The following is a 24,693-nucleotide window of genomic DNA, read 5'->3' as shown; positions in this document are numbered from 1 at the left end:
TTTGCTCAGTTTAAAGTAGCCCATGTAAAAGCACTTTTCATCTTTAGGTTTGTCCTCTAGCACTAGGTGAATGGTTTTCTTCCCTTTTAAATTATAATGATGTGTTGTTGATACGGAAATGTTATGTGGTTTTCTTCTTAGTTATTTAAGTATATAAGCATACATCTTTGTCTCCTGAGTTTGCGCAGACTTCAGTTCTCTACCTCTGATAATTTTTTTTTGGGCCTAGTTTATACACCTGTTCCTGCAAGCTTGTAACATGTTGTGTCTGGTATAAGCTGTTGGCTTTTATTCTGAATAACTTGAAAAGACAGACAGACTATTGACGCCTGCATGTACACTCCACAAACCAAGATCCAAAATGGGGAAGACACCCAAATCATTTTCTTTCCTGAGGTAAAGTGATAGTCTCTTGACTCTGCACTCAGTCTCTGACCAAGAATTGAGAATGCCTACCAGGCAACCACTTTTGGGAATTCAAAACCATTTCATCTCTGAAGATATTGGTGTGAAAATCAATTTTTTTTTTAATATTGCTTTCTGAAATGGGCTTTTGGGGAAGATGCCTTTGGCCCTCTGGCCTTTTCTCTGGCAGGAGGAAGCCTCCTCACCCCAACTGGGGTCATGGTCACCCCCCAGTATGTGATACTTTGCTGGCTAAATACCATGAGAAGGATGATGCATGTCCCCTCCTACCCCTTATGAGAGGATTTTTATCTCCGTTCTCAAGCACGGCATCATTAAACCATCTGCGATCACCATCCAGCGGCGGTGAGGGCGCTTTAACTCTGGTGCCCATCGCCTGATGGGGGGCACATGTGAGCAGGCATGTTGGGGTCGACGGGAAAGGTGAAGGGGTGCATCCCACGGCGGCTCGGCCCCGGTATCCCCGCCACAGCTTACCCGGGTCTACGGCGGGATGAAGCGGGCGGCTCCCTTCGGATCGGCTAGCAGCCGCGGGAGGCTGCTTCCTGGGGAGGAGACTGGAGAAGGAGCAAGGCACTTTTCCTCAGTGTGAGAGAGCAGCCCCTCTGGGGATGGGATAGCGAGTGCCTGCCCTCATGAGGTACAAAGCCCTTTGGAGTGGCGATGTGAAGGGTTGATAGAGGTTTAAAGGAGTTTGGAACAGACCTGTGTAGGCGGGCAAGGCCAGTCAGGGACACTCGGGTATCCTTCGTTTCCCGCCACGGAAAGGCAGGTGGCTGCATGCAGCGGACATTTTGTCAGCTCTTGGCTGCGTCCGTACCACTATCGCCGCTGGGGAGATCCATAACCAGCCTTGTCTTCCTTTTCCTCATGGAAAACACAGCCAGGGAGGGGAAGTGGCAAGGCAGACGTTGTTTAGAAAGAGTGCCTGTCATCGTGGTAGAGCTGAACTTTCCAGGGGTGGTTATGCGGGGGTTGGATGCAGTGTTTTCCCATTAAGGAAGTATTTCTGGTACTTAGAATTGGGGTCTGGAATTCCCAGAATTCTGCTTTCTCCATTATGTGCCCTTAGGAAGCACCTACGGAGGTCTTTTTCAGTCTAGTGGGTTTATAGAAGGTATTAAATTGGCCGTGGTGTGGAAACAGTTACTACAGCTACCTCTTGATTTGCAGTATAGTCCTATGTCTTCTAGGGCACCAGTCACCCAGGAAAATTCAAATAACGCAAATAAAACCTCATCAAATACCATCTGGCTCAAAGCTACCCCTGAGTAATAATTTTCTTTTTCATTTTTCCTTTTCTGCCCCTGAGGTTTACAGAGTTCTCCCCCAACACATAAATTAATTGTGTAATTTGGGACTGTTAATAGCAATCACATTCCCAAAACTAGAGATGTACAAGCCTAGACTTCCCCTAGACCTCAAATTTTTCTTTTCTTTTGGACATCCCTCCAAAAGCACATTGTTGAGGAAAAGGTCTGTTTGGCTTTAATCGAGCAGGTTTGCATAGACAACATTTGTAGCCAAGGTTAAGGCAGATGTTTACTGAAATCTCATCTTTGGTTTTTTGTAGAAAAAATCTGGATCTGGAAACATCGTAGGAAAGTGGTCATGGATACAATTTGCCACTAATTATTGCAAAACTTAGCAGGCAAGTACTTAGAAAAGCCTGCATCTGTGTTCATTCTGGAAAACAAAGCATAAGACTTTAAAAAAAGAGAGAAACTGTCTCCCTGAATATCCTTTAATTCCTCCTGCAGTGTTAAAATTAGATGGGAAAATTAATTTTTGTTACATAAAGTTGATTTTTAATATGTTAGAAAATAAAGAGACATCTCTTTCTCCACAGGTGCTGTTACAATGAGCGAGAATATCCAGGAATTAAGGTAGTACACAGATTTTAATTGTTATTAGATAAATTCCTGTACCTGCTGTTGTCATTATAGTAAATAGCACACTTACTGAAAATGGAAGCCGGAAGATTCCTAAGATGTAGTCTGCTATAATAATGTGACAGGGAAGCTGTGAGCACAAAACTTGAGGATATGGTAGCTCAAGGCACTCTGCAGTGAAGGATGAACTACACTGCTTGATGTAATTTGTGTGCGAGGGTAATAGCTGAATTTGTATCCACGGCGGAATGAGTTCTTCACTGGCAAAGGGATTTCTGCACAAAGAGCAGTATATAGTACTGCCCTTTGGAATGAATTTGCAGGGGTCTGTGATTATCCCTACTCTTAGATTCAGAATTATTCAGCATAGGAGAAGTGATATGTGTAAGATTCAGTGATTTTTACTGTTTTGAGTGTTTGGGGTTTTTTTTCCCCAGAAGGTAGTGCTCGGATTTAGTGATTTTTTGTGTACAGTTATGTATATAATATTCTGTGATTCTACATAATATTTGAAAGTGTCTCCCAAAGAAGGATAAGTAATGATTTGAAAATTAATTGCCAGCAGGGAAGAATTGAGATTGTATTTTTCTCCCCAAAGCTTTGATTTACTGATTCGCTCAGACTCTGATGGATCAGGCTGAAGTGTAATCTCACCAGTGCACTCATTTCAACAGCGTCTAGTGGCAGATGTCAGAAGAAAAATGGTGAGGAAAAAGCGGCATTTTTGCATAGTACATTGCAGTGTCCAGGGAATTAGAATGTAAAGACTTACTGGATCTAAATATCTGTCCCAGCTGTCAAATTTATTAGTCTTTGATATTTGTATAGTCATTCTTTTAACCTGTTTACACATTTAGGTTATACTCCACAATAACAGAGCAGTGTTGATAGAACCTCTGCCCTTGCCTCTTCTTCCCAGTTCCAGAGTTACAAACCTAGGATGGTTTTCCCTATGCTGTGCAGTTCTGTTTGCTTCAGTGTCTTCTGATCTTGTTTCATCATTAATGTCACAGAAAGAAAATCAAGGTTTATCGGGATGCCTTAACACAACTGCATAGAGGCAGCATAACAAGTGCAGTGCACAGACATAGCAACTTGTTGCACTGTGAAAAAGAAGTGCTGTGTGGGCAGAAATCAACTGTGCGTGTTGTAATTGGGTCATTTGTGAATGTCACAGTCCTGGTATGTACACACAAGAGCACTGATGCTCAATGACAGGCAGCTGCTCTCCTTGCTTATCTCATTGTCTTCCCTCAACTGTAGACTTGCCAATTAAACTGTTTTTCCACAATTTCAGATTCCAGTTTGTCACTAAACTATTTTTTTCTTCATGTTTCCTCTTAGTTTTCTTCTCTTTAATGCTTAGAGCTGAACTGCCAAAACTTGTCTATTATTCTCACTTAGATGGATTTCTTTCTCTTTTGGTCAGAAAAACTCATTTTGCCTTTTTTTAACTTATCTGCCTGCTTTCTTTGCACACACACCCCACCCCGACCCCCACCCCCCAACTCCCCCTCAGGAATGTAGAAAATTATCTGATGCCTGATCAAGTCCAATAAAATCAGATGGTGTGTATTGGCACAGATTTCCTTTCTTCTGTGCTCAAGGTTTTATACAACCAAGCAGGTCTTTTGATTCTGAGTTCTCTTAGATGTGTCTTATTGTCGTGGTTTAAGCCCAGACCATAAATTAGAACCACGCAGTCTACTTCTCCGCCCCCCCCCTTTTCTTCCCCCCGCTCCTGGAGGGACAGGGAGGAGAATCGAAAGAATGCAACTCCCACGGGTTGAGATAAGAACAGTTCAGTAACTAAGGTATAACACAAATCACTACTGCTACCACCAATAATAATAATGATAAAGGAAATAACAAGGGAAGAGAATACAACACCTCACGGACCGATACCTCACCCCCCACCCAGCAGTGATCTAGCCCTTCCGGGAACTCTCAGTTCTACATCCTGGGCATGACGTGCTGTGGTATGGAATACCTCTTTGGCTAGTTTGGGTCATGTGTCCTGTCCCTGCTTCCTCCTGGCTTCCCCTCCTCCCTGGCAGAGCATGAGACTCCCAAAGTCCTTGCTCAGACCAAACATCGGTGTTATCAGCTCTGTTCCCAGGCCAAAAGTCAAAAACACAGCGCTGCACCAGCTACTAAGAAGGAGAAAAAAATGACTGCTATTGCTAAACCAGGACACTTATCACAGCTGCAAATGAAGTATTTGATAGATTTCTGTGGGTTTGATGGAACATGCAGTTCCAGCTTTGTCTCAGTAACATAGTACTTTACTGGGCAGCTAGGAGAAAAAATGTGGAAATAAAGGGAAATCCCTTTTCAGAAGGTAAGCCAACTTAATTTTCTTTCTTTGATGAAATGCTGCTTTACTTCTTTGGACTTTAATAGATTATGCCTGCTAGTGGCAAAAGACGATAGTTCTGTTGACTACAGTGGAGCTGCAGCAGTTGACGATGTGTCACTGTTTTGCCAAATACACATGCAAACCAGGGAAGTACAACAGTGTTGCCAAATAAATTCTCTGGTTTCACTTTTTTTTCTGTTAGTCCTTTCAGATTTCATTTGTGATGGAATGCAGTCGGATACTCTTCTGTATTCAGTCCTGCCTTTTCAGCAAATGTTTTTATGTGCTTTTCTGCAGGGAGAGACCGGAAAAACAGCCAAAAGAATCTCTGAAACTCCAAAAAGAAACCATCAAATGCATGGTGGAATCAATGATACATTCTTTGAGTCATGAGGAATCTTTACCAAGTGGCAATATGCCTAGTGTGGGAAAGTATTAAATAGATTTCAGAAGATTTGGGAGTAAATTACTATAAACATTGCAGACTGTTATGTGATTTAGAAGTTCATGTTACATATTTCAAGTTGAATCGTCTTTAGGCCCTGTGTCTTGAACAGCTCTTGTCAGCACAAGCCCAAGGTAAAGGCAGAGCAGCTCTGAAGTGTTCTCTGAACACCCAGTTTCACACAACCAGTGAGGGATCCTGGAATTGGCTGAATTTGTTCTACTTAGAAAAGATGATTCCTAGGTTGTACTGTTGGTAGGCACTAAGAGGCACAAATGCCCAGTTGTACAGATGATGGATTATTCTCATGTATGACTTCTGCTTCAGCAGCTAAATTTATCTGCCTTTCAGGAGCTGCTAGTCCATTTCTCAGCAACCAGAATGTTTTAGCTTCTTCCATTCTCAGCACAGTGATGAAAAGCTCAGCCTGTTCTAGCACCACTAGCAGTCCTCCCAACAATGTCTTCTGTTCCAAATATGAAATACATACTGATTCTGAGAAAGAAAACGCGAGTGGTGCTGGCAAAGAACACATGGAAAACATTCTAGAAGAATACTCGCAGAAAGGTAGAGATGCGCAGAAGAGGCTGAATGAAGTGAGTTCCAAATTTGGGGCAGCTTCTTAAAATATAGACAAGCTTTTGCTGGTTTTGTCATTGCCGAGTCTTTGGACAGTTTCACCAGCACTGTTTTGAGCATCCACTTGGCTGCTGTAAATTGTACTTGGCCATCAAGATTCCCACATGCCGTTTGACAGAAATAGACAATAGGTAGTAATGTTGGCATGATCCTTGTAACAGTGTTCCGTGCATAGTCAGTCCATGACAGCACAGTGTGACTAGCAAGTTAACTAAGAAATATTTAAAAACCCCTTAATTCCCATACCCTTGCTGCTCTCAGCCTTTTCTTTTTCGAGTTTGGTTGGTTGGTTTTTTTTTGGGGGGGGTGGGGTGGAGTGGCAGATATTATTTACTATTTTGGTTGGTTTAGCGTCTTTATTTGGGTTTTTTTTCCTCCTTTAGACTACTGAGCTATATGAGCAACAGAAAAGCAATTTAAGGTTGATCATTGCTGATTTGCAGACCAAACTGATGAAAGTGCAATTGGAAAGAGATGCGCTTCAGGATGCTAGGTATGAAGGCCAGGACAGATGTGTTGTGAGGAGTGTATATATGGGCTTTGAGAGGCACACCACATCTCCTAAATGAGAAACTTGCCCTCGGGAATGAAGGCGATGAGACTGTGGCACCTTGGTTTAGAAAATGGTTTATTATGTAGCTGTAAAAAAAATGGCAGTTGATCAGCATCAGTATTATACCTGTTATTCAGGATAAAAATCCATGTTGTGAATTCTGTTTTCTAAATTATTTCTTCATTTTCCCAATTCAGACAAAAGGAATCCCAGAGCCAAGAGAATATCAAAATACAGCTAAAAACTACTATTCAAAAACTGGAAGCTGCCAGCCACCTGCAGGAGGAGATGCTAAGGGAGGCTGACAGCCAAACTGAACATCTGGAAAAGATGGTCCACAGCCACGAGGAAGTACTGCTGGAACTCCATGGCATCCTCATGGACTACGAACACAGCACAGACAGGAAACTCTGTGACGATGAGAATATTACTAGCCAACACATGCACAGCCTGAGCACAGGACTTGCTGACATACTGCAAGATTTAGACTCAGAGGTGTCATACCTCAAAGAAAAAGTTGTCCTGGTATGTGAAGAAAGTTATACTTTTCCTTCCAAGACTTTTATGTTCTGTATTTTTAGAAGGTATTTTTCATAACTCAATGACCTCCCATCTAAAGCAGCTGAAGGAAATGGTTATGGCATAAAGGCATACAAATGCTACTTCGCAGTTAAGATGGCAGGTGCTGGTTTGCCAGCCTTCTACACTACCCTGAATTTGAGGTTAGATTTATTGCCAGAATTTAACCACGTGCAAATGGTTTCACAGTTTAAGGTGGCAGCAAAAGGAAGGAAATTACACTTTGAAATCTACAGTTTCGAGTGTCTCTTCTGTAGGCATTAGCATTGTCATCTGTTTGCAATAGGTAGAAGAAGAACTTGGGTCACTGAAAAAAGATTCACAAGCCCAAAACCAACTGCTTCAGCAACACCGAAATAGGTACCTGTTCTCCATTTATTTGTTCGTATAACATAAATGGATGTTTTCTCACATGTTCCACAGATAGTTCTTCTGATGATGATATTGGGGGGGTTGGGGGAAGTGGCTGGGTGGGCAGCAAGCAATGTTTTTGAGGACTTAATAATTCTTCCACTCCAGATGTTTCTTTGCTCTTGACTTTCTGTTGCTTTTTCTTTCCAGCTGAAAATTTTCTGTTTTATTCACTGCATCAAAACCTACTATTTTGAAAGAATCTGTACACCTTAATTTTCTAAGTGTGATTACTTAAGAGGACATCTAGAATTTGTTGGGAGACTAGTTCCACCATTGAAAGAAAAGATTGAAAGCAATCACTTTGGTAGTTGCATCAACTTTTTCTCATTAATTTCACTAATTGCTTTATCCTTTCCTCTTCCGAAAGTCCTAATTTCCCCAGCTGTCCACCTGAATTATATGGTAACCTGTTCAAAATAAAAGGGTCAGTAACTCAATACATAACATTTCATTCATAATAGAACATCAAAATGGTTACATTTCTGAATACTGGAAAATATCGTTGTTTTCAGTGCACAAGTTACAACTTGCCAAGACTAAAATTGTAACCAGTATTTTCTTTTTGAAACAGGATTGAGCAACTGGTAAGTGAGCATGAACAGGAGGTGGCAGCACTGACTGATAAAGCACAGTGCACATAGCTGTGCAAATAGTATGGAAAGCCAGATGGAGATCATTCAGTATGTTTTGTGATTATAGTATAGAAAATGTTAAGAGTAACCTTAACTTTAGAGAAAGCTTATGCTGCTTATAAACTCTGCTCTCTGCCCTGCACTTTTGGTTTCTTATTTCATTGCACTGTGACCTTTGTCTTTTTAAAGTTCTATGGATTCAGATATAAAATTAATTTCCAGCAGCATTTTCAGTTGACTCACAAATAAGGATGGGTAAACAGTTGGGTTCTTTGCATACATGTACAAATAGTGGTGAATAATAATTTTAAAGAAAGGGTAGTTTCGTTTGGGATAAATAGATGTTTTGGTTCTGTTGACTTTGGTAACAATTGAGTGAGAATAAAAAGACACTAATTCTCATCAGCCACTTGACAACTCAGAAATCAGTCCCCAATATATCAGTTAAAAAAATGAGGACATGCTACGCAGTGTTGCAAGCCTAAAATGAGATTAAAATGTGAGTATGCATTAATATCTGATTTGCATGGTTGAGACCATGCAAAAGCTTCTCGTTTCTGCTTGTAGAATAGTTTGGGTGCATTTGAAAGCAGACTTGCCTTTCTTAGAACTTGCTTGGGAATAAATGAGTTATTATCAGGAACAAAAAGCAGCAGCATTTCAATTATGTAATTTTATGTGAGATGGATATCAGAGAGCAAACCTAACCAGTAAGGGAGTGTAATATTTATGTGATCCCACTGCGAGTGATAGTCCTACTGCAAAGCAGTGAGTTTCAGTGGTCATAATGATTGCAGTGAAAACCACAAGATGTTTCATGCTTCCATTGTTCTTACAGTTTCTAATTTCTCCACCTAAAAATTTTCTTAGAGAACAAACGAGAAATCAGAATTCAGTGCATGCATATCAAGTTAGTCACTTGGAATCTACAGTTTCTCAGCTGCATTCTGAATTACAAGAAGCTAAGAGGATATATGAAGACAAGGTGTGTATGGATTTCTGTGTTAGCATTACTGCCAATGAAACTGTATATATGCCCGGAATGTTCCAGGTATATAAGAAAAGTATTTTTATAAGGACTTGCTTCAGAAAAACTGTGTGGACAATAAGATAAATTACATCATCCTTGACTTGATTTGTTTGTATTAGTTTCAAGAACACGTTATCATTTTAGCACAAAATATCTCTGCAAAACTCACTGAACAAAACAGTTTTGCTGAGTGTATTGAGAGCATACCATAATGATGTCTTCTGGAAATAAAATTATTTTGCACTGCAGACATCAATTGTACATGGAGGACAAGAACATTGTTGTACTGTACTGCAAGAAAATATGTCAGCAAAAACAGGCAGTAAAAATAGCTTCTTATTTATGTTGTACTTCCCAGAAAAAATGTTTTGGTAACTTTTTGTCTTGGTAAGTGGAAGGATGGGAGGACATTGAGATTACAACAGTGCTTGAGAAGCATTCAGGTGCCCGGAGATGCCCCATTTGTGAGTTAAGAATCTTTAACATTTATTGAAATCCAAAGGCTTCTTACGAGCAGGATACAATACAGGCAAAAAACAGGGTCTGGGCAGCACCTGTGTATTCAAACTATTTCTTAATCCCATTAGAAAACATTAATCTTGACAAATTTTTTTTAACCCTGCTGCTCACTGAAGCCCAACTCGTTTCCAGGTAGTACAGCATGGAGTTACTGCCAGCAGATAGAGAGAGCTTCTTACAGTTCCACACAAAATCTCTGCCATGTCTTGAACTGCAGCATTTTGCATCCCATTTCTATATCACACCCACTGCATCTTTCAGTTATTTCACTGCTTTTGATTCCAGTTTTATAAACAATTTGAATATCTTTAAATTCCTTCTTATTTGTGGTGAAAGATAATTCATGTTTTCTTTGGAAAATTATCTGAAAACAGTTACTGTCCACTCTCTTTAAAAATCAGTGGAGCTGATCCATGCAGAAATGCTTGATGGATCCAGATCCATCTTAGATTACAAGTCATGAGGATTTAGGCATCCTTCTCCAACATACTGTTGAAAAGGGAAAGTTCAGGTCACAGGAGTTCCATGAAGTTTGGCAGAGCTCATGGTCTCTGATCCAAAAAGGTCTGAGAATGGAATGGCAGGGATGTGCTGGTCAAGCCAGTAAAGCAATGGTGCGTGTGTACTTGCAGTATAAAACAGCAGGAAGGGACATGGTGGTTTATCATTTCCCTAGCTTTCCACTTCTGTCAATCCCATTGATTGACATGCATTAAAACTCACATTAGTCAGTTCCAAAAGTAACTTTTCACAGTATCATAACTGACCTGTAGAGAATTTGTAAATAAATGTCCATTACTGTATCTCATCCACAAAGAGGGTACAACAGATGGTACGTTTTCATGTTGGCTTTACCTGAATTCTTTTGATTCAAATCATGCAGTGCACAGCATAAGGTCGTATCAGATTTATAGCTCTAACTATAGTGTATACTCCATAGGCATGTTCCCTTCCAGAATGCTTACCTTGTAACAGATGTAAAATTGGAAACTGGGAATCAATTTAAGTCTCTTTTTCCACAGTCTACCAACTCCAGAAAATGTTTGGGTTGTATATCTATGAAAGAATATGCTACTTTATCCAATAAAAACTGCTTTTCAAAAGGAAGTGTAATAAACTGAATTGCTAATGGAGACTTTAGTGAGAGATGAGTTGATAGCTGGAGATAATTTGATCTTAGGCTGTTATGAGGAGTCATTCCTGGGAAGATGTGAGAGAGAATCTAAATAAAGGTTTTATAAATGTATGTCATGCTTTTACAACATGGCTTCCTCCAGGGCTTCTCTGGTGGGGTAAAAACCTTAGCAACTAAAATTTTCAAGAGAGTAGGTGAAAACTAAAGCTGAAGATGAAGTTAAGTGTCGGTTTCAGTATGAGGAATGACTCAGCTCACTAGGACTCTTCAGCCTGGAAACAGGATGTTACATAAATGAGGTTTGCAAGATCAGAACCAGTGTGAAAAGGATGACTGAGGATGAAAGGATGGAAAGGGTGACACCTCATGGTCTCTTCCAGCATAAAATCTTGGGATCATTAAAAGTAAGGTCTGAAAAATCAGAAAAGCGTGTTGGTTCATGTAACAGGCAGTAGACATGGGGAAGGTCCTGCCAAAGTACATTGAAGTTGCAGCAACTTGCAGAATTGGGCAGGGCTAAGAATAATGCTCCATCCCTGGTGGTGTTCAAGACCTGGTTGGACAGAGCCTTGAGTGACATGGTTTAATGTGAGGTGCCCCTGCCCATGGCAGGGGCATTTGGAACTAGATGATCTCAAGGTCCTTTCCAGCCCTAACTATGATTCTATGATTCTATGGTATAAGCTGTTGATACGAGACAGTTTCAGCAGTCAGAAAAATGTGGTACTTTACTGGATATAAATCTAAATATCTAAGTGATCTGTTTGCATGTGCTATATATATGCTTGGGATGAACTTCTCCCTAAATTAACTTAATTTTATAGGAAGGGCCCTGTGTGAGAACAGCTCTTTCTGTCACTGTCAGAGAAAGCCCTGTTGATAGTGTTGTACACAGTTGTTTAGCTCTGTAGAGGGTGTACTTCAAGTTTAAATTTTCTGTGGAAATATGGAGTAGTTGTGTAAGGAGGGATTCAGGGAGAAGTAACCTGGGATTTATTGAGATTTCTCCTATTGGAGGGGTCCACAAGATGAGAGGAACCCCTTTCAGAAAGGACCTAATCCCATTACAGGAAGAAGAGGCCCTCAAAATGTCCTTCCGCTGTTTAGGCATTGGAGCTGTAGGAGGAGAACCAGTCCAGTTTTGGGGAAGAAAAACTTCATAAGAAGATCTTCAGAATTTTTCCTTGACAACATGTTTTCATCATAATGTGTCCAACCTCCATTTGGTGAAAGACCTGAGGTTTTGGCACTAACCCTGCATAAATGGTCCATTAGTAATTAAAAACAATTATGTCTTCATTATAATCAGATGCATGAAAGAGGGGGGCAGAAGAGGAAGGAAAGAGATGAATGGTTTTGTCACTAGCTGAAGAAACATTTTTAAGGAAGTAGAAAGGAAATGCCCAGATTTTGGTGGTAGCCAAAAGAGAGATTGCAGATCGTGAAGTGCTTGTTAGAAGAGCGCTGTAGGAGATTTCATATATTCTTATTGAATGATTCCATATAGGTTGTGTTTTAGTCATACTTGCATTATGTTGGCTTTTCTAACTAGTAGTATTGCAAATCAAGCAAGGAGCTTGAACTTTTTTTCTTAAGTGGCTGTTTTCCTGTTCCATTTAATGTTTACAGTGCAGGTAATGAATTCTTAAAGAGCTGTGGACCAGGGTGGAAGCCAGTTCATTCTCAGGAGCCTCCGTTAACTCTGCAATGAAATTGATCTTAATTGCTGAAAAACAGCACAGTTCTGAATACACCTAGGGAATAACTGCTGAGCTAAAAGATGATGTTTGGTCGTCTTTTGAGTAGAACCTAGAAGGACAGTAGAAAAAATCCCATGTAGTATTTAAAATAGAATATGTTAAGGTAATTATTAATAAATAGTTTTCTTTATTCTAGGTCAAAGATCTTGAGAAGCAGTTGCACCTAGCTCGTTCTGAGGTGGCAGAAGCTCAGACAGAACAGGATCAAAGCAGCCAAGAATCTGGATATCTGAATAATCAGACTCATCAGTTACTGGTAAAAACAAGTGATCATATTGAAAAGAATCTTGCTTTCTAAAAGCCTCTCTCTACTGAAGGTGTTGAGATTTGCTCATTGCTTGTTTATGAAGTGCTGCAGCCCCCTTATAATTAAGTATGAGGATTTTTTATTATTTTTTTTTCATTTTATGAGGATTATTTAGAAAATTGAATTGGCCATCAAGAAAATTTCCCAAGGGTCTTTGCCATTAGCAGTGCAGGACATCCTGTATTAAGATTAACTTTGTCAAAACCACAAAACCCTTGAATCCTATGCAAATCATATTAAAGATGCTGAGCCACCTTCACTTTAACCTCACAGTTTAGGTCCCTCTGTTCAAGAACCTGAACTCAGTTCAATAATATGTATTTTGCAAGACATATCTGGGATTTTCCTAATGGCACTAAACATTCCTTTATAACTGAGAATATTCACAAATTGAATATGTACAGTATAAAAAAACTTTGCCACATAGAGTTGATTTCATCACAACTGTCTTCATGTACTATATTTAGCCTTGCTTTTCTTCTTACACAAGATTATTCCTTAATGACTGAATTTTGGGATATTATTTTGTGTGGTTTCATTAAGTTTGTTTGCCTAGTTATTGTCACAGTGCTCTGAAAGAGATGTTGAAATAATTTCATTCCATACTACATTCTCCTACTCAAGGATATGTTAGTGTAAAACTTTTCCTACAGACTGTACATAGCTATTGAGAAGACTGGAGTCAGAAAAATCGTTGTATAATTGAGGGTTAGGAAACTCATTTTAGGATTACTTTTGTTTCTGTCTTCAGCTCATGTTTTTATTCCACCATTCTCTGAGCTTCCTAGTTGTTTTCTATTTCCACTTTTACAATATGCAGATGGTTACAACAGCAAAAGTTATGATTAGCAGAAATGCCTATTGATAATTCAGTTTATGTACATTTTAAATTTATATTTTCAAAATGAATAGCTCTGAAATGTGTATGTCAGGATTTTTTAATAGTATTTTCATTTTAAATTATCATTTATAATCTCAATTATGTACTGTTACATCTGAGGTAGAAAAGATTAAAGCTATGGGGAACATGTGGCAAATTGCTTTATGAGATGAAATAAGCGATTCTTATTAGTGGTAAAGATGGATATTTATCAAGAGCAGCCTTCCTTGGAATGCAATGTGCTTCACTGTTTTTCATTTGATACTGGCACAGCACAAGCTTTTTTAATTTTGTAGTGTAAACTGATTTTGGAATAGATAAAAATTACATGAAAGACTTCAGTGCTGAGGTGTTACATGCTTCAAAATAACTATAGCAGCAGTATATGAAGTTGAAACTTACTGCGTTGTTGGAAGAAAACGTGCAAGAGATGTCAGACTAGTTTAGCCAATATTCCTGTCTTCTGCTAAGTATAAATCCATACAGTAGTCCCTATTCAGTTATCAAATTGATCAAATTGTGTAATTGAATGTTGCTGATGTTAAGGGAAAGAAGAAAATCCTAAATGTGATTTAAAGAGGGAGGTGACTCTAATTTCCTGTAGCTTGAACTTCCTAAAAAAGAGATAGATAGAACTAAGTCTGGAAAAAGAGCAGAACAAGGGAATTTGGGGTCGGAACACAGACAGCAGCATCACCATTGACCATCTAAGGAGACAATTAGACAGCAAAACCAAGCAACCGCAGTGTATGGAAAGCACAGCAAAGGAAATGAGGACTGAATGTCAGAGACAAATGGAGTACCAAGTTGGTGAGCAGCTGCAATGTGATAGTGTTCAGGATAGAAAGAGCACCAAATACGGCTTTACTTCAGCATTGTAACTGGTTACCATGGGATGGGGAGCCTCTGGGGCTAACGTGACAAAATTTTGCTTCCAAAGATGCAGATACATGGTGCTCAAATCTGCATTTTTTTCCCTATTTTTTCCTCAGTTTTTTTCCCTTTTCTGACCTGTCCAGCCCTCACTTCTCGTTACTTATGAGGATGTAGAACTATTATTTAAATTTTGATTTTTGACATACAAAGCTTAGGAGAAAATGAATGTTCTGCTGATCGTGTGCTTGATTTTGACTATAAACCTCTGAAACAACCTTGTGTAAATTTCCAGAAAGTTTGATGTTGGCAGATGTAACAAACAAACTATTGAAGGTAGTATTTTCTGTAAAAGTAATTGGTAAATGAAAGGCCTTCATAATGCTTTCATTTATGTAGTGCTTAATGAAAACATAATGAAGTTTATATTTATAAACCTAAGCTGAATGCAGTGCTATGTCAGAAAGAATTAATTCTGACAAAGTGGATTCCTAGACACTGACTTGTAGTACATTCCTCTTTCTTCAAGACTTCAGCCTCTCAGAAATGGGCTGTAATTAGGTAACCCTCTTTGCATTATGGGTAAAGATCAAGCTAATTACTTTGTATTTCAACCAAACCACAGGCTTGTGCTACCTCACATAGCCTTCTACGTTTTCTCAATCCATTATTTTTCCTTTAAAATCCTCCCACCAGGAAGTTCATTCTTTTCTCCTGTTCCTATTTTGTACTATTAGCATATCCTGAGTCACAGTACTTGATGCTTTAAATCGTGCACATTGCTGCCTGCAGGAATAAAATCAGTATAAATTATTCATTTACATACTTTTTTTCCCTCCACCTTACAGTGCTGTCAGTCAAGTTCTAACACTTAAAGTTCTTTTGCCTCAGCTGCTCTAAATTTCATACTAACATTGCAGGTTTGTGGTTTTGTTGGTTTTGGTTTTTTCCCCTTAGTTTAACCTTTTCCATTTTCTATCATAAACCCCCAATATTCTAAGCAATACTTTACTTATTAAGATGGGGAAAGGAAAGAAAACAAGAAGAATCAGTCAGTCATTGTAGACTAGATCGTGCTGACCTAATTTTCCTGTAAAGCCCAGATGTTTTAAGGTGAAATCTAGAAAAACAGAAATGTGACAGGAAGTTTTAAAGGTAGAAATAAACATTTCTCTTGGTTGATCTTTATATTTCTGTTATTCAGATGGCTGCAATGAAGGAAAAAAATGAAAGCATTGGAAGAATCTCCTCTTTGACTGTCCAACTGGAGTCAACCAAGGCAACACTCCTTAAAGTTAAAGAAGATCTTACAGCCAAACAGATCGATTTGGAGATTGCTGAGAAAACAGTGTCAAATCTGACAGCTGGTCTGCAGGAGAAAAAGAGAGCCCTTGAGGTTACCAGTGAGGAAATCGAGAAGCTGCATTCACAACTTAGCAGTAGGATGCAGGAGTTCCAGCATCTCAAGAATGAAGAGGACCATTTACATTATGTGCAGTCAGAGTGTGAAACACTGAAACTGCAGATATCAGAGAAGGAAAGGATTATTGAGATCTTCCAAAAGCAAATTGATAACATGACCCAGATTGTGGGCCAGCACAGTCGAGCTGCTGGAGCAATAGAAGTTGAGAAATCCCAGCTTATAAAAGAAATAGATGACTGGAAACTCAAAGCAGAAGAACTTAAGGTGTACAAACAATGCTTTATTTATGTCTTTGTAATACAGTAAATATTTTCTAGTTTTAAATGTCTGTCTTAATGTGCTAATACTGTGGTTTTAATGCACATCAGACAATGCACCTTGAATCCTAGCAGCAATAAAAGAGTTAGTGGGCAGAGAGAATATTGCCACCAAAAATGAGTAATTCACTGATAAAAAGCAGTAGCCAAAAGGCTTCTGAAAGCTGGAATATAAGATGCTGTCCTCAGTGGTACAGTTGTCCACACCAGCAACAGAACCAGCAATACAATACAAAGTGTCACTGAAAAATAATACACAGTAAGCGCTCAGAATTCCAAACTCAAGGCACTGTTTAGAACTGCTTATCACTTTGACAAGAATTACAGGATAGGGCAGTCTTACGCAGGTTCAGAACAAATTGACTCCAGGTGGGGAATCTCATTCTCTTCTGTGAGAATTAGGGGTAAATATGGAGGTGCTGCTAGTAAAGGATGGAAATAATTTTCATATAATATACCTGCTAAGGTTAAACATGTAAACCATCAGATCAGATTCTGTTGCACCCTTTTTGCCTGGGTTAGCAATTTTCACAGAACTAATCTGTCTGCTTTACTCTGATTTTCTTTCTTGCCCCAAACTCTTCACTGACAACCAAGATTTAAAGTAATGGGGATGTTTGCATGTCTTTGTGCTTATTTTATATAATTATGTGTATTGCACATAGTTAACATTGTCTTTTATGTAAGTAGATTGCAAACGATGAGAAAGAAACCAGAATACATGAAATGGAAGCCAGACTGAGTAAACTGGAACTGGAGAAGGTTAAACTGGTTGACACCTGCACTGAGAGGCTCCATGCACTTAATGCTACGAAACTGGAAAAAGACCAGCTAATGAATGAACTTGAAGCCAGTCAGAGTGAGCTAGCTGGCCTTGCAGGTAGGGAGCCTCAACTTGGCTCAGCTCTGAGAGCTGCTAAATTGGGCTGGTGTTAAAAATAAAAAAAGCAGCTTGCTTGCTGAATCCAAATATGGCTGCTGGTACAGCAGAAGGTTCCCTGCCAGCAAGGGATGGTCAGGTCACTTGAGAGAGCTATGTTTGATTTGGGATTCTGGCACACAATGGTGAGAATACAATCTTTATGCAGTCTCTCACTACCCTGAACAAAAATACTTAAACTGCCTGGCTCTGGAGACCAAAGAAGCAGACGTAGTAAATCACAGAACAGATACTTGACTGCTTTTTAAAGAGTACTAGGGGATCCTATTAACAGTCTGTGGTCAAATTACAGTGGAACTTTGTTTCTGTTTTGTTGTAGCTTTGCTACAATTTTAATTTTGAAATTTTTATGTCATAACTCCACTGTTTTCAGAAGCAATATGAGGGAAAGCAGATCAAGATAATATTAAAAAAAAAAAAAAAAAAGAAAATCAAAAGTAGGGTCTGGAACTAAGCCAACCACCAAAATTCAGGGGGATCCTCTGCTAAATCTGCACTGCAGCCAGCCAGATGATACTGTTCACATGTTTTGCCCTCTACATACCCCTCTACTCTCATAAAATTCCCATTGGGAACTTGGATGTCCTCACCTCTAAACTTACTAAGTTTTGTAAGAATTAAACAGAGCCTGTGTGTCTGCCTTAACTTTGTACAGTACTATCAGGGCAAATGAGCTTTAAGAAAGGCTTATTGGAGTGAATGACCGCAGAGAAATTAAGGCCAAGCTGTTGATAGAGTCTGAGCTCACAGCTGACTGGCTTGTAGTGGTGTGGATGACATAAGAAGAGCTGCAGAGAGATAAAAGGAGCAGAGATGAGAAGCAGAATTACAGAGGAATGTTTGACAAATTAGATCAGTTCAGCCCTTAGTTGGTTATAAGTGTGGCTGGAGAAAAGAATGACCAGGGTAAAATGCTGTCTCTTACCAATACCCTTAACTTTCACAGTATGCAGTTGGGTCTAGCAACAGAACTCAGAAACATGGGTTTATATCACTTACTTGAGCTGTTGCTTTGGTGAGCAACCAAAGAACATATTTGTTACTGGTGAAAAAGAAGCTTTTGGTGACATGCAGGACAATGAATTGCTAGTTGTGCATTTGTTAGTTATTTGCTTTATGTCTTAGCTATCTGCATGTCTCATACTCCTTTTAAGAGAGTAGGTGAGAGATCAGTAATCATGGCTAGAAGAATGATAATTTTTTGTCACTATAATTTCAATCTTACTCTCACCAGAGGGATTTGAAGATTTGAAGAGGGACTACCAGGATAAAATCAAGGAGATGGAAAATACAGCAAATAGACTGAAAACGCAGTTGAAATCTGCCCAAGCTGAATTGGAACAGACCAGGACTGCTCTAAAGGCTATGGAAGGATCTGATGGCAATGGTAATTATGGGTTGAACTTCCCCAGAATCACATACATTTATATTTTTAATGAAGGGATTTTTCTAAGTATTGATCCCTCAATAGATACTATAATAATATTCTAGATGTTTTGTGAAATAATCAGTACTGCAGATAACAGCATATTTTTATTTAACCTTTTACTACATACTGTAAAACTTAAATAAGAAGTTGAGTTTTCTCAGGTGATCTTTATGCCTATTTCCAGGGAATGTTCTCTTTTCATCTTGTGAGTGTGATGGGTCTGGTGCCACTACCATGGACAAACTCCAGCTAATGCTAATGGGTGGTTTGCACACATAAGTGACTATGGAATCCTGGTTCGACTTACTTATTCTAACATATTGCTGATAACCAACTTCCAGAGTCTTTTGACAGATTACTTAATCAATGTTGTTCATTGAGAATGAACTTTGTCTTTTGTAGCTATGAAAGTTGCAATGGGAATGCAGAAGCAGATCACAGCCAAGAGAGGACAGATGGATGCGTTACAGAGCAAGATTAAATTCTTGGAAGAAGCAATGACAAATGCAGCTAAGGTCAGAGGAGCTTCCTGTAAAAGTATTTAACTGTATTTAGAGAAATGCATGGCCCAAAGCACAATTGTCCCAAGAAAGACCAAAGAGAATTTTACTTGGTGTAGTGGTCACCTTCCCTGTCTTCCCCCTAACATATATGGGCGAATATCTCCACTACATAAATAAGTCTTCTGCATAAAAACAGGGTTTAATTTATAGTTACTCTCTGTGAAAGAACAGTACTTGTTTCAGTAAGTAGCAGGCTTTTACATATCCATTCTTTTTTAAAATGTCAACTAATGCATTCTGTATCCTTCTGAATGGATCTAAAATCCGAGATGTTATCTCATTGTGACCAGTCCAATTGTATTTTTCTTTATAAGAGTTATCTTCTTGCTGCAGAAACCTCATCTTTCTGTAAAATGCAATAGCTAAGCTTCTGAAAGGGTTAATTCAGATCTGTCAAAGAGGAAAAAAATGCAGAAAACAAATATGTATAATGTAGATAGTTACAAAATTTTGACTCATACTTTTTATCCTCATCTTAAATTCAGGAGAAACATTACCTCAAAGAAAAAAATAGTAAACTAGGTCAAGAATTGAGCTATATTACAGCAGAAAACACCAGGATTGCTGGGGAACTGGAGATCCTGCGATCACAAGACAAACTTCTAAAAGAAAAAATATCCAAGATGAGGACAGCCCTTGATAAGGTAATTTAAGGTGCCTTCAGTGAGACCTTCCTTTACAGTCATTTGGGAAGAGAATGTCTGATCTCTTACCTAGGTTGTGTTTAAGTATGTCCTTTTCACAGGTACTGTAAGATTCTTACCTGAAGAAAGATCTGTAGTTAAGACCGTCTTTTGGGATTTCTAATGGTAACAGTCTTCTGTTTTCATTAAGAGAATTCTTGATTTACTCCTTACTATTTTAGGGAAATAAAAGCTGCGGGGAGTTTAAAGCAGATTAGGCTGACCTTAGACCTGCCTCTGGCTCTTTGGCACAAAGAAACTCTTCTGTGGAGAGAGGGACAATTATTTAGTATAACAGAGGCTCCACTGAAATCAAGCATTGGCACACCCAGACTCAGCACACTTGTTCATGCTCCTTCTCTCTCTCTTTTTGTGCTTTGGCCTAGAGCTTCCACTCTTCTTTCTATTGTGATAAGCCCCCAGTGAAAAATAGCTCCATAATAAGATTTTTTTCACACCTTTTCAGGGCAAACTTGTAAAGAAGAAAGAGTATATAACAACGAGACAGGTCAACAAAGTTATCAGCCACCCATTTTAAAACCTTGAGTTCTGCCGCACTAGCACAGTTGAATTTTCTAATCCCAGAGGTGTTGAATAGGTCTAGGACTGTCCCTGAAAGGATTAGCTCCCTTCTGTGATATCATGGTGTGCATATTATGACTACTAGGATCATATAACAGGTGAGTTGCTTTTGTAAGTCTCTCAAGAAAGGCATCTGGTCATATTGCAGTATTTCTATACTGATAACAGTAGATAAATACAGCATCTCTCTTTGTACCTTGTTTCTTTATCAGAAAGAAAATAGAAAAGACTGTAATCGACAGAAAGTTAGCAAAATTGATGCCTCTTTTTTCCTGTCTTACAGGCATCACTGCGATTTGCAGAATGTCAGTGCATAATCCAGTGTCAGGAACAAGAAGCAATGCGCTTCAGACTGCAGCATACTTTAGATGTAAAAGTAAGTATGTTATTGAGAAGCACGGGTATAAACTTAGATGCATTTGCTTTGTGTCCTGACTTCATGCTTAACCCTATTTATTGCCAAGTACTCTAAAAAGCTTGTGTTTTGAAACCTCTTTTTACATGTTCTCCATCAGGGACTGTAGCGATAAGACAAGGGGTAATGGTTTAAACTTAAACAGGGGAAGTTCAGGTTAGATATAAGGAAGAAGTTCTTTACTGTGAGGGGTGAGGCACTGCAATGGGTTGCCCAAAGTGGTAAATGTTCCATCCCTGGCAGTGTTCAACGCCAGGTTGGACAGAGCCTTGGGCAATGTGGTCTAGAGTGAGGCATCCCTGCCCATGGCAGGGGGTTGGAGCTGGATGATCTTAAGGTCCTTTCCAACCCAAGCCATTCTGTGATTCTGTGATTCTATGATTTTTGCACAAGTAATGTCCATAATTTCAGTTACTTTGAAGTGCTATGTACAGTAAGGGCAATAAAAAAAATCAATAGCTACAGGAATACTGGATCATATGCTTCAGCTGCTGGGCTTTGGTTTCAGTGACACTTCATCATTTTCTTGCAGCCGTAGACAAATAAAAGCTAGAAATGTTAATGCCATTATGATGAAAAATGAATTGGAGAGGTCTGAAGGGATGTCTTTTACTAGTGTGAACTGTTAGAGCTAGAAAGCACTAACAATCTTTGGGGCACCCACATCCTTCTTCAGGCCTGAAGTAAAACCAGCAACCTTAAAGCTACATAAAGGCTGGAAACAAGGACTCTGATAGTTTGATTATGCTAATTAAGTTAGGCAGCACCAAAGAAAATCATGTTTAAGAAGCCAGGAGAGATGTTAGCAGGGAGAAAGGAAATACAGTCATGAGACATCTGGGACAGAAAAAGAAAAACTTGTAATTGACATCTCTCAAGCTATAGAGCAGTAGTGAAAGATGGGGTATAGGGAAAATCATGCAGTAATGAAAAGCCAGTATCTCTCTCATAGAGCCTGGAAATTTTGTTGCCCAATAGATTCAGTCCAATCTCTACCTTTACTAATGAGTTTAATAGAGAATATTATGTACCTTTGCTTTACTTGTTAACCATAGACTATTAAGGCTGCAATGAAACTACTGCTATAAATGAATGGTACACTTGGAATGGAATTACTATTAATTTTAGTGACCCACCCCAATTGCTAGTTTTGAGTGGGAAACAAAAGTTATTTTCAAAATACCACTCTACATCAGAGTGATATCTACATCAGTGATCCAGTAAGTACTTCGTATCAACAATGGCAAAGGCAGGAAATCTCTTACTCAAATGAAAGAAATTCTCACGCAAGTGAGAAAAAAGAGGTGCAGGAACTGTGAGACAGTTTAATTTTGTGACAGCCCTGAGATCTCCTCCATTTGAATGGTTTCAGAGCATATGTTAAAATTCTGACAAGAAATGACAAGTGCCAGTCCTGCACCTGATTCAGTCACTAGAAGGTTTATGTCTGAGCACACCTAATAAACACTAGGAAGTGTTTGAGAAATGAATGGTGCATATTATAAGGTATTTGGCTAAGAGATGCCCTGTTACAGAGGGCATGATGTCTATACCCGTTTATTCTGCTTAGCTGTACTCGCTTATTCTGCCTGGCTCATGTTTTTCCACAGGAGCTGCAGGGCCGAGGCTACTTGGCACCTTTTCCTTCAGGCAAGCTGCGGCACATAGTGCCCCTTTCCCATCTGCACTCAGCTGTCATGCCACCTTCCCCAGACTTGGCCAGCTGTGTCACTCCAGTGAGTATCTGTCTCAAAATGGGAGACTGCACAGGAAACAGGGATGTTCCAAAGAGTAAAAATAATGTGGGATTGATAAATGGGAGAGCATCCAGTAGGACTATCTAAGAGTGAATTCTTAACACCAAAGACGAAAAAATTTTCTGTAGCTTCTTGTATGCTAGGGCTTTTCAGATTTTCTTTGGTTTTATAAAAAACAACCGGACAATAAAAAAATCTATGGATTGCAATAGGAGTTTTTCTTACCTCTATCACCAATGACATTTATAATCTGTTAAAATTGAAGGTACTGATCTGTAAGCAGTTTGGTCTTCACATTTTCTTTTTTTTTTTTGCTAGTACTCTGCTTGCTGTAAATCACTTACATTTGGCAGTGAAAATAGACTGGTACATAATTTGTGATAAATTTCATCATCTGATTCACCTGTAGTAGCTTTTAATATTTAAATCTTCCTCCAAGCTGACTTTCACTATGACCAATTTTATCCTAAAAGACACACCACTGTCCTTCCTTTCTTTTGTTTTTGTGCATCTTTAGGTGATAGTGTTCTGGTTTTTCATTACAGAATAGATCAACTCAAATCTCTCATAAAAAAATATAATCTTTTGGTATTTTCTGTGTAGATTTTATCTCATTCTCCAAAAGTGACCTGATGTATCTCCCATAGAAATTGGTAGAGGTTTTTTCATTAATTTTTACCTCAAAATCTGTAGGAGACTACAAGCTACTGCAGATATTTTTCAATACTATTTTCTGTTTTACTTTCTGATGTGGTGACAAACATTTACATCGAGAAACAAAGGAGAGTTAAGTCTGTAAACTCCCTGCAGTATCAGGTACTCCCCTTCTCTTTAATCAATGTATACTTCTGATGATAAAGTAGGATTTTTAATGTAGTACCATGGCAATGACCTAACAGGTCATAACAGAACTTGATTCAAGGTCTACGTGAATCTTCTTGGTTCCTGCATGATTAGTTATTGTACAAAATGAAGCAGCTCGGTCATGTGAAACAGAGACCCTACCTGGTCAATAGCCTGGTTTCTTAGCCAGAGTTTGGGAAAGATGGATTTGGTCTAAGTATCTAAGTGACCCCTTAGGAAGCTGAGGACTTGTTCTCCATAGAACCTCTGCTGAAACTAGTGTGTTCACCTTGGAAGTAACTTTTTCAATGAAAACATGCTAGCAAAATGTTTCTAGCCAGTTCTTTCCACAGATGAAGCATAACTCAGTAGGAGCAGTGCTTTGAACATGAGAAGTGCTTGAGTAGTCTGAAAAATCCAGTTCTTTCTGTCAAGAGAGGATTCTTTAAACCAGGCCTTTGCCTCGAGTCCCGATTAGTAAAATGAGAATAATATTGCACTTCATCTCAGAGCATAGCTGTGACAATGAAGTGGTTTATATTTGTAGACAGCTCAGCTGTGATAGAAATGAGTGCCTAGACAACACCCTGATACAACTAGTATTTCAATCTTCAGAGCTGTGTTTGTGTACTGGACAGTGATACCTGGGGTCACAGGTCAGAAAGGAGAAAACAGAGTTGTCACATAAGCAATGATTACTGGTGCTGCGTACTGAAAAGGTAATGGTTGTAGAGGGGGGGGGGGAAAACGTTCATAATGAAAGGCTTATTTTAATGTTTTTGACCTTGAAACAGTAGTCATAACCTTTTTACAACATTGTTGAAAATGCAGATGTTAGCCATACCCTTCCTCAGTTGTATTTAGTTGCTTTACACATTGCTGTCAGATAACTTCCAGATAAGAGTGCAGTCATATTCAGAGAGTATTTTGACAGTTTTCCCATAATCAAGTCTAGCCTCCAACACTTGTGAACTAAAATGACAAAAAATCTCCCTTGTTTCTAACTGGGAAGACAAGGGGCGGGGGGGGGGGGAAATATGTGACTTTGGGTAAGTATAGGAAGGAACTGAAAAAGAGAGTACCTTTATAAATACTTTGTAACTGAATTTTATTTCAGATGTCTTCCAAGCCAGGCATTTTGAAGGACAAACCATTGCAGGATCTAAAGAGGATTCTTCAAGAATTAACAAGCTCAGGCAATGATATTCCCTCTGCAGATCTTGGCAAGGATGGCAGCAATGGTGGGACAAAATCACCTTTAGCAACCATGTAAGAGTGTTACTTCTGTTGCGTGCTGT

General features: G+C 39.1%; 1 protein-coding gene across 1 annotated transcript; it reads left to right on the top strand.

Annotated features, from left to right (window-relative positions):
• Positions 1-682: 682 nt before the first annotated feature.
• CCDC158 (coiled-coil domain containing 158) lies at positions 683-24,668 on the top strand (the record flags this gene model as incomplete). Its single annotated transcript, XM_080639038.1, is given in 20 exon segments — positions 683-771; positions 4,975-5,099; positions 5,474-5,718; positions 6,145-6,254; positions 6,512-6,839; positions 7,180-7,253; positions 7,879-7,932; positions 7,934-7,987; positions 8,810-8,924; positions 12,520-12,639; positions 14,175-14,198; positions 14,200-14,376; positions 15,648-16,130; positions 16,874-17,063; positions 18,358-18,510; positions 18,955-19,067; positions 19,601-19,759; positions 20,664-20,756; positions 22,406-22,531; positions 24,513-24,668. Coding segments are annotated over 20 exon segments (2,988 nt in total).
• Positions 24,669-24,693: the final 25 nt, after the last annotated feature.

Source organism: Psittacula echo (genome assembly GCF_963264785.1).
Source record: "Psittacula echo genome assembly, chromosome: 1".
In the NCBI taxonomy this organism is placed as follows: Eukaryota; Metazoa; Chordata; class Aves; order Psittaciformes; family Psittacidae; genus Psittacula; species Psittacula echo.
Note: the sequence above shows the minus strand (reverse complement) of the source record. Positions and strands in the feature narration are given on the sequence as shown.